Here is a 16,161-nt window from a genome sequence, read left to right as displayed (position 1 = left end):
CACATTCCCCAACTTCTCCCGATTACGGAGATACCAGATGTGTGACACTTTTTTGCAGCCTAGGTGGGCAAAGGGGCCCATATTCCAAAGAGCACCTTTCGGATTTCACAGGTCATTTTTTACAGAATTTGATTTCAAACTCCTTACCACACATTTGGGCCCCTAGAATGCCAGGGCAGTATAACTACCCCACAAGTGACCCCATTTTGGAAAGAAGAGACCCCAAGGTATTCGCTGATGGGCATAGTGAGTTCATGGAACTTTTTATTTTTTGTCACAAGTTAGTGGAATATGAGACTTTGTATGAAAAAAAAAATAAAAAAAAAAATAAGCATTTTCCACTAACTTGTGACAAAAAATAAAAAATTCTAGGAACTCGCCATGCCCCTCACGGAATACCTTGGTGTCTTCTTTCCAAAATGGGGTCACTTGTGGGGTAGTTATACTGCCCTGGCATTTTCCAGGGGCCCTAATGTGTGGTAAGTAGGTAAATGACCTGTGAAATCCTAAAGGTGCTCTTTGGAATATGGGCCCCTTTGCCCACCTAGGCTGCAAAAAAGTGTCACACATGTGGTATCGCCGTATTCAGGAGAAGTTGGGGAATGTGTTTTGGGGTGTCATTTTACATATACCCATGCTGGGTGAGAGAAATATCTTGGCAAAAGACAACCTTTCCCATTTTTTTTATACAAAGTTGGCATTTGACCAAGATATTTATCTCACCCAGCATGGGTATATGTAAAATGACACCCCAAAACACATTCCCCAACTTCTCCTGAGTACGGCGATACCAGATGTGTGACACTTTTTTGCAGCCTAGATGCGCAAAGGTGCCCAAATTCCTTTTAGGAGGGCATTTTTAGACATTTGGATACCAGACTTCTTCTCACGCTTTGGGGCCCCTAGAATGCCAGGGCAGTATAAATACCCCACATGTGACCCCATTTTGGAAAGAAGACACCCCAAGGTATTCAATGAGGGGCATGGCGAGTTCATAGAATTTTTTTTTTTTTGGCACAAGTTAGCGGAAATTGATATTTTAAATTTTTTTCTCACAAAGTCTCCCGTTCCGCTAACTTGGGACAAAAATTTCAATCTTTCATGGACTCAATATGCCCCTCACGGAATACCTGGGGGTGTCTTCTTTCCGAAATGGGGTCACATGTGGGGTATTTATACTGCCCTGGCATTCTAGGGGCCCTAAAGCGTGAGAAGAAGTCTGGAATATAAATGTCTAAAAAATTTTACGCATTTGGATTCCGTGAGGGGTATGGTGAGTTCATGTGAGATTTTATTTTTTGACACAAGTTAGTGGAATATGAGACTTTGTAAGAAAAAAAAATAAAAATTCTGCTAACTTGGGCCAAAAAAATATCTGAATGGAGCCTTACAGAGGGGTGATCAATGACAGGGGGGTGATCAATGACAGGGGGGTTGATCAATGACAGGGGGGGTGATCAATGACAGGGGGGTTGATCAGGGAGTCTATATGGGGTGATCACCACAGTCATTGATCACGCCCCTGTAAGGCTTCATTCAGACGTCCGGATGCGTTTTGCGGATCCGATCCATCTATCAGTGGATCCGTAAAAATCATGCGGACGTCTGAATGGAGCTTTACAGGGGGGTAATCAATGACAGGGGGGTAATCAATGACAGGGGGGTGATCAGGGAGTCTATATGGGGTGATCACCACAGTCATTGATCACGCCCCTGTAAGGCTTCATTCAGACGTCCGGATGCGTTTTGCGGATCCGATCCATCTATCAGTGGATCCGTAAAAATCATGCGGACATCTGAATGGAGCTTTACAGGGGGGTAATCAATGACAGGGGGGTGATCAATGACAGGGGGGTGATCAGGGAGTCTATATGGGGTGATCAGGGGTGATCAGGGGCTAATAAGGGGTTAATAAGTGACGGGGGGGGGGGGGGGTGTAGTGTAGTGTAGTGGTGCTTGGTGGGACTTTACTGAGCTACCTGTGTCCTCTGGTGGTCGATCCAAACAAATGGGACCACCAGAGGACCAGGTAGCAGGTATATTAGACGCTGTTATCAAAACAGCGTCTAATATACCTGTTAGGGGTTAAAAAAATCACATCTCCAGCCTGCCAGCGAACGATCGCCGCTGGCAGGCTGGAGATCAACTCTCTTACCTTCCGTTCCTGTGAGCGCGCGCGCCTGTGTGCGCGCGTTCACAGGAAATCTCGGCCATCGCGAGATGACGCATATATGCGTGACTGCGCAGGGCTGCCACCTCCGGAACGCGATCCTGCGTTAGGCGGTCCGGAGGTGGTTAAAGGCGTTTTCTTTGATTTCCATGCAGACACCTGGCACCCCCGCCGATCAGCTGTTTAAAGGCTTTCTGTCACCAGATTGAACCCTATTAAACTGGCTGACATTAGCGATTTGCTAATGTCAGCAGACCCTATCTGTACTATTCTTATGCTTACTGATTAGTCCCCTTACTGCACAATTTTAACTTTGATATGCAAATTAGCCTCTAGGAGCAGAGGGGGGGGCGTTGCTCCTTCACCTAGAGGCTCCGTTCTCCCACCTCATGTCACGCCCTGCTGTCCTTGATTGACAGGGCCAGGCAGCGTTCATCTTCTCCTGCGGGCCCTGTGTGCTGGATAAATCTCGCGCCTGCGCAATCCCAGCACACAGGGCCGGCAGGAGGAGACAAACGCTGCCTGGCCCTGTCAATCAAGGATGGCAGGGTGTGACATGAAGTAGGAGAACGGAGCCTCTAGGTGCAGGAGCAACGCCCCCCTGCTCCTAGACGCTAATTTGTATTTCATCAACATTAAAATTGTGCATTAAGGGGGCTATCAGTAAGTATAAGAATAGTACAGTTAGGGTCTGCTGACATTAGCACATCGCTAATGTCAGCAGTTTAAAAGGGTTAAATTTGGTGACAGAAACCCTTTTAAGAAGGATTCAGCAGTGGAAGTAGTGATGCAGCCTTCTCTCAGCTCATCAAGCACAGCGCTGTACATAATATAGTGGTTGTGCTTGGTATTGCAGCTAAGCCCAATTTACTTATATGGGGCTGAGCAGCTCCTAGGCCAAGTGACTGATTATCCTGATGTCACTTGGCCTAGGAAGAGGCCTAAGCACTCGCAGATCATCGTGGGAGTGGAACCCTTCCCCGCAGGAGAGGAACCTCTGCCAATCTCATTAATGACCTACCCTGAGGATAGGCCAGCAATATGTAAATCCCGGAAAACGTCTTTAATTTTATACTGTGGACTGATTGGCACACCCACTTATTAGCTTTTTAAAGGGGCCAGTACCACATTGTTTTTATTGATTGCACTGCTGTGTACATCACTGTACTTTTAGTGTTTTGTATTGCAACTTGTGTCCTTTCTTGAGTTGTGGCTGGTAAACGGCAAATGGGATGAACGATAAGACTATTCAGCCAACGATCATCTAATATGTGTGGATGGAATAAGGGTGAGATATCAGTTTTGAAGAAATGGGAAAACCTCTTTTAGTATGTGATCTAATACTTCTGTTGGGGAATGCTGTCTTATTATAGAAAGAGTCCTCCAGGGGAAGACACAGAGAAAAGGAAGATATTAAAATTACTAAGGAAAGAACTCCAGAAAGTGACGAAGAGGCTGCTGAATGGGACGCTGCTAGAGACGGTGAGAGCAAAGCAGGGTCATTAAAGGTGCATTTACACGGCCCGAGAATCGGGCAGATTATCAGGAGCGACTGTTTCTGCGGACGGTCGTTCCCGACAATCTAGCCATGTAAATGTGTTGCCGGTCACCTGATGAATGAGAGAAACCCTTGTTCATGCAGGCACTAACGATCATGGCTTCTGGGCAGCAGATCGTGTGGTCTAAACAGCGATCTGCTGCTCAGATACCATGAATTTGTATGAGGATAAGCCATCCCTTGTCCTCGTACAGTGAATATCGCTGCATGTAAATACACGGTCTCCTTCACTGAATGAGCAGACGGCTGTTGGAAGGAATGCTTCGTTCCGCTCAGTTGGCCCGTCTAAATCGTGCTTTACTTTTTTTTTTTTTTTTGTGACGGCTTGAGACATTTGCCATATTACTTTTTGCCTTTTGAGCAAGATTGTCACAGTCAACATCGTGAACTGAATGTACATTATTTTTCTTTCTATATTTTTACTTGAAACACTGTGAAAGTACGTTTTATCCTTTTAGTAATATAAAGCAAACGGCCTTAAAGGGGTATTCCAGTAGTTAGAAGTTATCCGTTAACTATTAACTATTAGATCGGTGGGGGTCCTACCGCTGGGACATTCACTGATCACTAGAATGGGAACCCAGTATCCCCTGTAGCTCCTGAAATGAACAGAGCGTCTGGTTGCACTTGTGCTTGGCCTCTCCATTCATTTCTAATGGAATTCCGGAGTTAGCAGAGTACACCGCTCGGCTATCGCTGGAACTCCTATAGAAATGATTGGCTGTCTGGCCGCTCTGTTCATTCCAAGGGGGCTGCTGTGGGTTTGGGGGTCCCAGTGGTATGACCCCTACCGATCTGATAGTTATCCCATATCCTGTGGATAGGGTATAACATCTAACAACTAGAATACCCCTTTAATCTAATATTCTGTATCTGTATGTTGCTGTACCTCAGTGTCTTCAATCCTTTGACTCTCCCCCCCCCCCCCCCCCCCCCCCCCCCCCCCCCCCCCTTGTGCTTTCACTACTTGAGGCTCTTTGTAAATTGTTCATTTCATTTTGATGCAGTTGACCAGTGTGCAAAGAAGAGTGAGTACAAATCTAAGATAGCGGAAAAGTTCCTTAGTGTTTAGGAACCTAGAAGTTTAACGTTGAGAACATCCTCCTTAGAATTAGCACGTTTTCTGCTTTGATTTAAAGGGAACCTGTCATGGTGAACATGATGTTTGAGCTGAAGGCAGCATGTTATAGAGCAGGAGGAGCTGAGCAGACGATATATAGTTTTATGGGAAAAGATTCAGTATAACTTGCTTTTCATTCATTTAAATTCCTGCTCGTTCTGGGCTTTGAGGACGAGGAGACGGTCCTATCGGTGACTGACAGCGATCTGTGTATACACAGTCATAGAGGGGAAGCTGTCAATCACTGATAGGACCGTCTACTAGACTTCATAACCCAGAATGAGCAGGAATATCAACATAAAAAATTACAAGTTTTTCAGAATTTTATTCCATAAAACTATATATGAAATTGCTCTCCTCCTGCTCTATAACATGCTGTCCGCAGCTTACATTACATTTTCATGACAGGTTCCCTTTAAAGGAGTTTTCCAGGTACAGGTTAATACAGTAATAATTGTTAACTTAGAGGTTTTCTGGGTTATAGGTATTGATGGCCTATTAATAGTCTGGCGTCCCTATTGATCAGCTGTTGGCAGCAGCTGCACTCACCAGGACTAATGCAGAGAACATGGGCAGAAGCTCGGCCCCGTTCTGTACGTGGTGGCTTTGTCGGTTTTCTGCAGCTCGGCTCCTATTCAAACGAATGAGACTTGAGCTGCAGGATCCTGGCATGGTCGCTATGCAGAGCTTTCTGCCTCTGGCCCTGTTCTCGGTGTTAGTTCTAGTGGGTGCTGCTGGGTGCGGACCCCCACTGGTGTGATATTGATGACATATTGTAAGGATAGATCATGTAAACCCGGAAAACCCCCTTAATAATTTGCATCGTGTTTTGAAATCTGCAGATTCAAAGATGAAGGCATTTGTATATGTGCAGTATCCAAGGAAGGGGAAAGGCCTTGTCCTAATAGTCTTCTATTTCCCTGCTGCTGTTATGTGTTAATATATATTGTATTCTCCTGTTGTAGCCTGGAAAACTCCTTTAACCCCTTAAGGACTCAGCCCTATTTCACCTTAAGGACTTGGCCATTTTTTGCAAATCTGACCAGTGTCACTTTAAGTGCTGATAACTTTAAAACGCTTTGACTTATCCAGGCCGTTCTGAGATTGTTTTTTCGTCACATATTGTACTTCATGACACTGCTAAAATTGGGTCAAAAAAGTTAATTTTTTTGCATAAAAAAATACCATATTTACCAAAAATTTTGAAAAATTAGCAAATTTCAAAGTTTCAGTTTCTCTACTTCTGTAATACATAGTAATACCCCCAAAAATTTTGATGACTTTACATTCCCCATATGTCTACTTCATGTTTGTAGCATTTTGGGATTGATATTTTATTTTTTGGGGATGTTATAAGGCTTAGAAGTTTAGAAGCAAATCTTGAAATTTTTCAGAAATTTACAAAAACCAAATTTTTAGGGACCACTACAGGTCTGAAGTCACTTTGCGAGGCTTACATAATAGAAACCGCCCAAAAATGACCCCATTCTATAAACTACACCCCTCAAGGTATTCAAAACTGATTTTACAAGCTTTGTTAACCCTTTAGGTATTGCACAAGAGTTATTGGCAAATGGGGATGAAATTTGAGAATTTCATTTTTTTGCCTAATTTTCCATTTTAACCCATTTTTTCCACTAACAAAGCAAGGGTTAACAGCTAAACAAGACTGTATCTTTATTGCCCTGACTCTGCCGTTTACAGAAACACCCCATATGTGGCCGTAAACTACTGTACGGGCACACAGTAGGGCGTAGAGTGAAAGGTGCGCCGTTTGGTTTTTGGAGGGCTGATTTTGCTGGACTGTTTTTTTGACACCATGTCCCATTTGAAGCCCCCTGATGCACCCCTAGAGTAGAAACTCCATAAAAGTGACCCCATCTAAGAAACTACACCCCCTCAAGGTATTCAAAACTGATTTTACAAACTTTGTTAACCCTTTAGGTGTTGCACAAGAGTTATTGGCAAATGGGGATGAAATTTGAGAATTTCATTTTTTTTGCCTAATTTTCCATTTTAACCCATTTTTTCCACTAACAAAGCAAGGGTTAACAGCCAAACAAGACTGTATCTTTATTGCCCTGACTCTGCCGTTTACAGAAACACCCCATATGTGGCCGTAAACTACTGTACGGCCACACAGCGGGGCGTAGAGTGAAAGGTGCGCCGTATGGTTTTTGGAAGCCAGATTTTGCTGGACTGTTTTTTTGACACCATGTCCCATTTGAAGCCCCCCTGATGCACCCCTAGAGTAGAAACTCCATAAAAGTGACCCCATCTAAGAAACTACACCCCTCAAGGTATTCAAAACAGATTTTACAAACTTTGTTAACCCTTTAGGTGTTGCACAAGATTTAATGGAAAATAGAGATACAATTTCAAAATTTCACTTTTTTGGCAGATTTTCCATTTTAATATTTTTTTTCCAGTAACAAAGCAAGGGTTAACAGCCAAACAAAACTCATTATTTATGGACCTGATTCTGTAGTTTACAGAAACACCCCATATGTGGTCGTAAACCGCTGTACGGGCACACGGCAGGGCGCAGAAGGAAAGGAATGCCATACGGTTTTTGGAAGGCAGGTTTTGCTGGACTGGTTTTTTTGACACCATGTCCCATTTGAAGCCCCCCTGATGCACCCCTAGAGTAGAAACTCCAAAAAAGTGACCCCATTTTAGAAAGTACGGAATAAGGTGGCAGCTTTGTTGGTACTAGTTTAGGGTACATATGATTTTTGGTTGCTCTATATTACACTTTTTGTGCGGCAAGGTAACAAGAAATAGCTTTTTTGGCACGTTTTTTTTTTTTTTGTTATTTACAACATTCATCTGACAGGTTAGATCATGTGGTAATTTTATAGAGCAGGTTGTCACGGACGCGGTGATACCTAATATGTATACCTTTTTTTTATTTATGTAAGTTTTATACAATAACTTCATTTTTAAAACCAAAAAAAGTTTTAGTGTCTCCATAGTCTAAGAGCCATAGTTTTTTCAGTTTTTGGGCGATTATCTTGAGTAGGGTCTCATTTTTTGCGGGATGAGATGACGGTTTAATTGGCACTATTTTGGGGTGCATATGACTTTTTGATCGCTTGTTATTACACTTTTTGTGACGTAAGATGACAAAAAATTGCTTTTTTTACACCGTTTTTATTTTTTATTTTTTACGGTGGTCACCTGAGGGGTTAGATCATGTGATATTCTTATAGAGCCGGTCGATACGGACGCGGCGATACCTAATATGTATACTTTATTTTTATTTATGTAAGTTTTACACAATGATTTCATTTTTGAAACAAATAAAATCATGTTTTAGTGTTTCTTTAGTCTGAGAGCCATAGTTTTTTCAGTTTTTGGGCGATTATCTTGGGTAAGGTATGATTTTTGCGGGATGAGATGACAGTTTGATTGGTACTATTTTGGCGTACATGTGACTTTTTTGATCACTTTTATTACCTTTTTTGGGAAGTAAGGTGGGCAAAATTTCAATTTTCTCATAGTTTTTATTTTTTTATTTTTATGGTGTTCACCGTGCGGGGAAAGTAACATGACCGTTTTATAGATCAGGTCGTTACGGACGCGGCGATACCTAATATGTGTAGTGTATTTTTTTTATTTTTATTTTTATTCAGTGATGAATGTTTTTTTTTTTTATCTTAACTTTTTTCACTTTTTTTAACTTTTTTTTTGACCCAGACCCACTTGGTTCTGGAAGATCCAGTGGGTCTGATGTCTGTATAATACAGTACAGTACAATATATATTGTTCTATACTGTATTTTACTTACACTGAACAGATCTATGCTTTCAGCATAGATCTGTTCAGCACCATGGACAGCAGGACGCCTGAGCAGGCGTCCTGTTGCCATGGGAACCTTCCCCGTCTGCTCAGAACTTCGCAGACGGGGAAGGGTAAGCACAGGGCTGAGGGGGGCTCTCTGGGGGCTCTCTCCCTCTCCATCGGGGGGCTGCAAAGGCACAGCAGCCCCCCGATGGAGAGGGAGGGAGCTCCCTGACCGACGACAGTTAACTTTTTCCATACAGCGGTCCGTACGGACCGCGGTATGGAAAGGGTTAAACGGCTGACATCTTCACAGATGTCAGCCGTTTATACCAGGGTGCCAGCAATGTGCTGGCACCCTGGTATAACCACTAGAAGCCAACGATCATTCATGGGGAGGCGGGCGGGGGATCGCGATCCCGCCTGCCGCACCGCCCGCCTCCCGCACCGCCCCCACCGCATGCGACACCCCCCCCCGCACCACCCGCCGGCATAAAATCGTGCAGGGGGGGGGTGAAAAATATTGATTATAGGCACTCAAAAGTTTCTGATCCCCGCGGTCAGGGACCGCGGGCATCAGAAACTGCAAAAAGCGCAGCAAACCGCAGGTCTGAATTGACCTGCGGTTTGCTGCGATCGCCGACACGGGGGGGTCACATGACCCCCCCTGGCGTTGTCACAGGATGCCGGCTGAAGGATTTCAGCCGAAATCCCGTTCCGTTTAACCCCTCGGGCGCCGGAATACTGAGTTCAAGCTAGGACGTACCGGTACGCCCTGAGTCCTTAAGGACTCGGGAAATAGGGCGTACCGATACGCCCTGCGTCCTTAAGGGGTTAAAGATGACAGTATTTTATTTATTTATTTTTCTACGCAGTGCATAACCATAGGATAGATGGGGCTGTCACCAGTTAAGAGATTTAGTTTAGCTGCAAGAAAAGAAAGTAAAAAAACAAAATAAAGCCTCTGCCCAAGTGCCGATGCTCTGCTGGTCTTTACTTTCTTAGAGCACTGACATGCTGTACCTGCACATCACTGGCTATGCAAAGGGTGACATCTGGGACAAATGTGTGACAAAGTTTGCAAGAACACGTGGATTTTGGTGTCAGACCACAGAAAAGACGACACTGCCATGTGCATGTACCCTCTTCCTGCGGCTGCCTTTAGGAGGAGCCTGGGAGCTTGCTATAAAGTTCAATGTATGGTGAATGTTACATAAGCATATTCAGTGCGGGAAACATTCTCCATGTGATGCTGTTTCTCCTGGACTGAACTCTGCTCCTCTGATGTGAATTCACAGCATCCTAATGATGCTGTGGGTTTCTGCCTCACCGCGAGTCTACTGAACTGTACTCGCGTAATCAGGGCTCCAGATGGCGACCAAAATGGTCGCCAATGCGACTTAGAATTTACAAATGGCGACAAGAATTTACAAATGCGACTAGACCCGCAGCTCTGCCGTTGAATACAGCGGCGGGCACAGGGGATGATGGTTCTCTGCCCCGCCGCCGATATTCTTCTCAGCAGCGCACAGGAGGAGGAGTCTCTCCCTCCCCCTGTGCTGCTTCCGCCAATAAGAAGAGAGACGGGAGGAGGGGAGGGGCTGTGGCCACTGCGCCACCAATGAAGATAACTGACGTGTTAATACAAATACAGGAGGCGGGTGCTGGAATCAAATAGCCGGCACCCGACCTCTATGACAGGGGGCTGCGATCAGCGGCAGTTAACCCTTCAGGAAGGGTTAACGGCCGCTGATTGCAGCCCCCTGTCATAGAGGTCGGGTGCCGGCTATTTGATTCCAGCACCCGCCTCCTGTATTTGTATTAACACGTCAGTTATCTACATTGGTGGCGCAGTGCGCCCCCCCCCCCCCCCCCCAACACCCCAGTATAATAAACATTGAGTGCGCCCCCCCCCCCAGTATAATAAACATTGAGTGCGCCCCCCCCCCAGTATAATAAACATTGAGTGCGCCCTCCTCCCCCCCAGTATAATAAACATTGAGTGCGCCCTCCTCCCCCCCAGTATAATAAACATTGAGTGCGCCCTCCTCCCCCCCAGTATGATAAACATTGGTGGCGCAGTGGGAAGTGCCAATGAGGGATAAAAAATGTAACTCGCCTCCTCCAATTGATCCTGTAGCTGCCGGTCTCCTGTTCTTTCTTCAGGACCTGTGGTGACGTCACTGAGCTAATCACATGGTCCATTACCATGGTGATGAATCATATGATGTACCATGTGATGAGCACAGTGAGGTCACCACAGGTCCTTTGACAGGTCCTGAAGAAAGAACAGGAGACCGGCATCTACGCGATCAATTGGAGGAGGTGTTAATTTATTATTATTTTTTTTAACCCTCATTGGCACTGCCCACTGCGCCACCAATGTTTATTATACTGGGGGGGGGGACTGCGCTACCAATGTTTATTATACTGGTGGGGGGGGGGGCGCACTGCGCTACCAATGGTTATTATACTGGGGTGTATATAATGTTTATTATATTGACCTTCTACTAAGCATTCTGTATTAAGGAATGCTATTATTTTCCCTTATAACCATGTTATAAGGGAAAATAACAGTGAATAGACTTTCATCTTAGCAACCGTGCGTGAAAATTGCACCGCATCCACACTTGCTTGCGGATGCTTGCGATTTTCATGCAGCCCCATTAACTTCTATGGGGCCTGCGTTGCATGAAAACGCAGAATATAGAGCATGTTGCGATTTTCACTCAACGCACAAGTGATGCGTGAAAATCACCGCTCATGTGCACAGCCCCATATAAGTGAATGGGTCCGGATTCAGTGCGGGTGCAATGCCCACCTCCCACATTGCACCCACGCAGAAATCTCACCCATGTGAAAGGGGCCAAGGGTGAATAGGACACGGGTTCCAGCCCCTAAGGGGGCTAATAGTAAGTAAAAACCCACAAACGCTTAGGCTATTTTCACACTTGCGGCAGTGTGATCCGGCAAGCAGTTCCGTCGTCGGAACTGCCTGCCGGATCCGCCGTTCTGGATGTGACTGAAAGCATTTGTGAGACGCATCCGGATGCGGATCCATCTCACAAATGCATTGCAAGGACAGACCCGTCTCTCCGCTTGTCATGCAGACAGACGGATCCGTCTTGTATCTTTTTACACATTTTTCTCGCCCATATTCCTTGGGGGACACAGGAAACCATGGGTATAGCTCTGCTCCCTAGGAGGCGTGACACTAAGCGAAAGCTGTAAGCCCCTCCTCCATCAGCTATACCCTTCAGCCTGGAGAAGAGACTGCCAGTTTTTGCTTAGTGTCCAAGGAGGCAAGACACCCCCTGCTTATGCAGGGTTGTTATCCTATGATTTTATTTTTACGTATTTGTTGTTTTTAACTCGGTTTTTTTCTACCTACAGGGACAACAGAGGCGCATTAGACCCCTCTGTTTCTCCCGGGGTTGAGTTGCGCCAGTGCCGGTAATTCCGCACTGCCGCCTCCCCCACAGAAGACAAGGTGGACCAGGGCAGCCTCGCTCCCCTGCGTCCCGCCAGCTCAGGGTCGCCCGCACGCCAAGTCCCTCCCCCGGCTTCCTGCCACCGCGGTGCCAGGAGCTGAAGGGGCGACCCCCGCTGGATGGACTGAGGGCGAAGACAGCGTATGGTGAGAGTGGCTGCTCCAGCCTCCCCTTCCTTCCTCCCTCCCACCGCTGCTACCAACATGGCCACTGTTACATGGCCACTGCTACAATCCCGGACACCCCCCCCCCCCCGCCCCCCGCCACGGAATATCGGGACGTTACCGGGCTTAGTTGGAGGGCAGTCCTAGAACGCTGCCTTACAGGGACGGCTGCAGACATGCAAGCCGTCTGCTACATCTAGGCGCGGTGGGAGCCGTTTTCCTGGCATGAACGGCGCCATGTCATGGCCGGCACTTCAACATCCTTGGGGGTTAAAATCATTTTGCCGCGCGCGCGCGGCTCTGCTTCGGCTTCAGCGCGGCAGAGGGGGGGCGGAGCTTCCTTACACATTCAGCTCCGTGCTGCTGCGCTCCGCTACTTCCGGGTTCATCTCTCTGCCGTGCGATCCTGAAGCCATTCAGCTCCGTGCTGCTGCCTCTCCTCCACAGCCTCCTCAGTCTGTTCCCCTTACAGCTGCCGCTTGTATCTCCGGGTCTGGTAGGACTGTTTAACCCCCTCCGTGCCACAGTACTGTTGCTTGGTTCTCACTTTTAAGTGCAACATCTTTCCACCATGTCAGACCCTTCTGCAGCCGCCAAGCCATGGTACCATGCCTGTACTGCTTGTAGGGAACCCTTTCCCCGGGGGCAGTCTGATCCGCACTGTACTGCATGCCGAGCTCCACCGCAGCCTCAGTCGCCCGCTGTGTCGCTCCCTGCTTCCTCTGACCCGCCTGACTGGGCTAGATCCCTGTCCCAGGCCGTGGAAAGCCTCACTCATGTCGTGGGCCGCCTAATAGACAGGCCACCTACCCCGCAGGACGCCACTCTGACTGTCGCGCCCTCCGGGTCCACTGCTTCTGCCGCTGCAGCGGGTTCACCCTCTCCTAGTGACCCCTCCCGAGCTAGGCACTCTCAGAAGCGTATTAGAGTAGAGCGAGCCTCCTCCTCGGATGCCTCCCTCTCCCCGCCACGCGTGCGCACCCAGACGAGCCTCTCCTCTCCAAAGGATTCGCTCTCTGAAGGTGAATTGGCGGCTTCAGATTTGGAAATGGACTCGGCCCTGCCGTCCAAGCTAGCCTCAGCGATGGGTCAACTCATCTCTGATATACGTGACACCTTTAAGGTGCAGGATGACCCCCCTAGCTCGGACGCAGCTAGCGTCTCCTTTATCAGACCCAGGCAGGCCTCAAAAGTCTTTCCAATCCACTCTAACAAAGAAGCTGGACATTTGCTATCCTTTTCCAGCCGATGTCGTGGCCACCTGGTCTTCCCCACCCAAGGTGGACCCCCCTGTGGCCCGGCTGTCAAAGAACACGGCCATCCCTGTTCCCGACGGGTCCTCTCTTCAGTCAGCGGAGGACCGTCGCATGGAGACCCTGTCCAAGGGCATTTTTGCTGCCTCCGGTTCTGCCCTCAGACCGGTTTTTTGCCTCTGCTTGGGCAGGGAAAGCAATCTCTGCTTGGGGTACGCAGCTGGAACAGGAGTTGGACTCGGACATCCCCATCCAGGACCTACGTTCCTTGGCCCAGCTTATTATTCGGGCCGGGAATTTTGTCTGTGAGGCCTCCCTTGATGCGGGAGCCCTTATTGCACGCTCCTCCGCCCTGGCAGTTGCCGTCAGGAGGGAGCTCTGGCTGAAGGTCTGGAAAGCGGACGCTGCCTCCAAACGTTCCTTGGCGGGGCTACCGTTTGCGGGTTCCCGCCTTTTCGGGGTCCGCTTAGACGAACTTATTTCAGAGGCCACGGGTGGTAAAAGCACCCATCTTCCTCAACCCCAAGCCAGGGGCGCCCCCCGCGGACGCCCTGGTGCGTCTCGTTTTCGGTCCTCCCGCAGGGCCTCTGGGGCTCCCACCACAGCTGCCGCTTCGGCTCCTCCCCAGGACAAGCGTAGGAAGCCGTTTTTTCGGGCGCAGCCCTCCTGGCGCAAGCCGCAGGCTGCCCGCACACCCGCAGCAAAACAGTCCTCTGCCTGAAGGCGCGCCCCCACCCACCCGGGTGGGGGGCCGGCTCCTCCTTTTCAAGGACGTCTGGATGGCTCACGTCTCCGACGCCTGGGCCCTCGAAATTGTGTCCTCCGGATACAAAATCGAATTTGCATCCTTCCCTCCGGATCGGTTCTTTCGCTCCCGCCCCACGCGAGACCCGAAAGACGCGGCTGCGTTCTCCGCGGCCGTTCAAGCCTTACTGGACAGGGGGGTGATTACCCCCGTTCCTCTAGAGGAAAGATTCCAAGGGTTCTACTCGAACCTCTTTGTAGTTCCCAAGAAGGGAGGTTCGGTGCGGCCCATTTTGGACCTCAAAAAGCTCAACCGTTTTCTCCTCCTTCGACGGTTTCGGATGGAGTCCCTCCGCTCCGCGGTGGCTTCCCTGGAGCAGGGAGATTTCATGTCTTCCATCGATATACAGGATGCCTACCTCCATGTTCCGGTAGCCCAGTGTCACCATCGCTTCCTTCGATTCGCCGTGGGGGACCTCCACTTCCAATTTGTCGCCCTTCCCTTTGGACTGGCAACAGCCCCCCGGGTGTTCACCAAGGTCCTGGCCCCGGTTTTAGCCTTACTCCGTTCCAGGGGTGTTTTCTCGCCCAGTTTCCTTGGGGGACACAGAAGACCTTGGGTATAGCTCATCTCCCTAGGAGGCGTGACACTAAGTGAAGACTGTTAAGCCCCTCCTCCACAGCTATACCCTCAGCCTGGAGAGAGAGACTGCCAGTTTTTGCTTAGTGTCCAAGGAGGCAAGACACTCCCTGCTCTGCAGGGCTGCTTTCTCCTTGTTTCAATTTTAGTTTTTTACTTTTTTATTTTATTTTTGTTCCAGATCATCAGGGATAACAGAGACGCACTAGACCTCTCTGTTCTCCCGGGGTTGAGCTGCGCCAGTGCCGGTCACCCGCACTGCTGCCTCCCCCACAGAAGGCAAGGTGGATCAGGGCAGCCTCGCTCCCCTACATCCCGCCAGCGCAAGGGTCGCCCGCACGCCAAGTCCCTCTCCCAGCGTCCTGCCACTACGGTGCCAGTAGCTGAAGGGGCGACCCTGCTGGAACGGACCGAGGGTGAAGACGACTATGGTGAGAGAGAGGCTTCTCCAGCCCTACGTCCCCCGTCCCCCCCGGTCTCCTGCGTGCCTGACCCTATACTGGGCCTATGGACCCTTCTGCCCATGCTAGACCTAGGCTGGCTCCTGGGCTGTCGCAGGGCGACATTCTGCTCCCTCTCTCCTGGCCTCCAGGACATTGGCACCCTTCTCCCTACAAGAAGAATGCCTAGGGAGCTGCGGAGGTCCGCAACTAGCTGCCCCTGATGGAGGGGTTATGCAGGCGTCCACCCTCACAGACCCGGTCTCAGGGTCCCCCTCCCTCTTACCGGCCACTACTTCAGGGCCAGAGGGCCCGCGCCTTGCTGCCACTGACCCTCCCTACTCTCACGGGCACCGTTCCAGGGGAAAGGAGGTTGTAGCTGCCGGCCATATGGAGCGCTGTTCTAGGCAGGTGCCCGCTCCAGGGGTGAAATGGCTGCCGGGTGCAGGGTCCTCACTTCCGGACAGCTGGGTGGGCACCGCGGCCTGCAAAATGAGCGCTTCAACAGCCCCGGCCGACCGTCGGAACAAAACTTGTGTTCCACTTCAAGGCCGCGATCCCGCTCTATCCGGGTCCCCGGCTCGCGGGGTGGGCACCCGCGGCCGGTATGTGCCGCTCCGTAGGCCCGGCTGGTACTTTAAGTACTGTGCGGCCCCGGTCATCCGGGCGCCGCTAAAAATTTAGGCCCCGGCTCTTACGGCCCGCGGGGTGGGCACCCGCGGCCGGTATGTGCCGCTCCGTAGGCCGGCCGGTACTTTAAATACTGTGCGGCCCCGGTCAGCCGGGCGCCGCTAAAAA

The 16,161-nt window shown here is 49.3% G+C and overlaps 1 protein-coding gene across 3 annotated transcripts in view; it reads left to right on the top strand.

Annotated features, from left to right (window-relative positions):
- Positions 1-16,161, top strand: part of ZC3H13 (zinc finger CCCH-type containing 13) — a 95,305-nt gene that overhangs the window by 25,373 nt on the left and 53,771 nt on the right. For all 3 annotated transcript variants that reach the window (XM_040425441.1, XM_040425443.1, XM_040425442.1), the window contains one exon: positions 3,544-3,652. In XM_040425441.1, the coding sequence (XP_040281375.1) occupies positions 3,544-3,652 (109 nt within the window). The remainder of the gene's footprint in view (positions 1-3,543; positions 3,653-16,161) is intronic.

The sequence above is a fragment of the Bufo bufo genome, chromosome 3 (genome assembly GCF_905171765.1).
Source record: "Bufo bufo chromosome 3, aBufBuf1.1, whole genome shotgun sequence".
Lineage (NCBI taxonomy): Eukaryota > Metazoa > Chordata > Amphibia > Anura > Bufonidae > Bufo > Bufo bufo.
The sequence above is the reverse complement of the archived record's forward strand: the minus strand, read 5'-3'. Positions and strand labels throughout refer to the sequence as shown.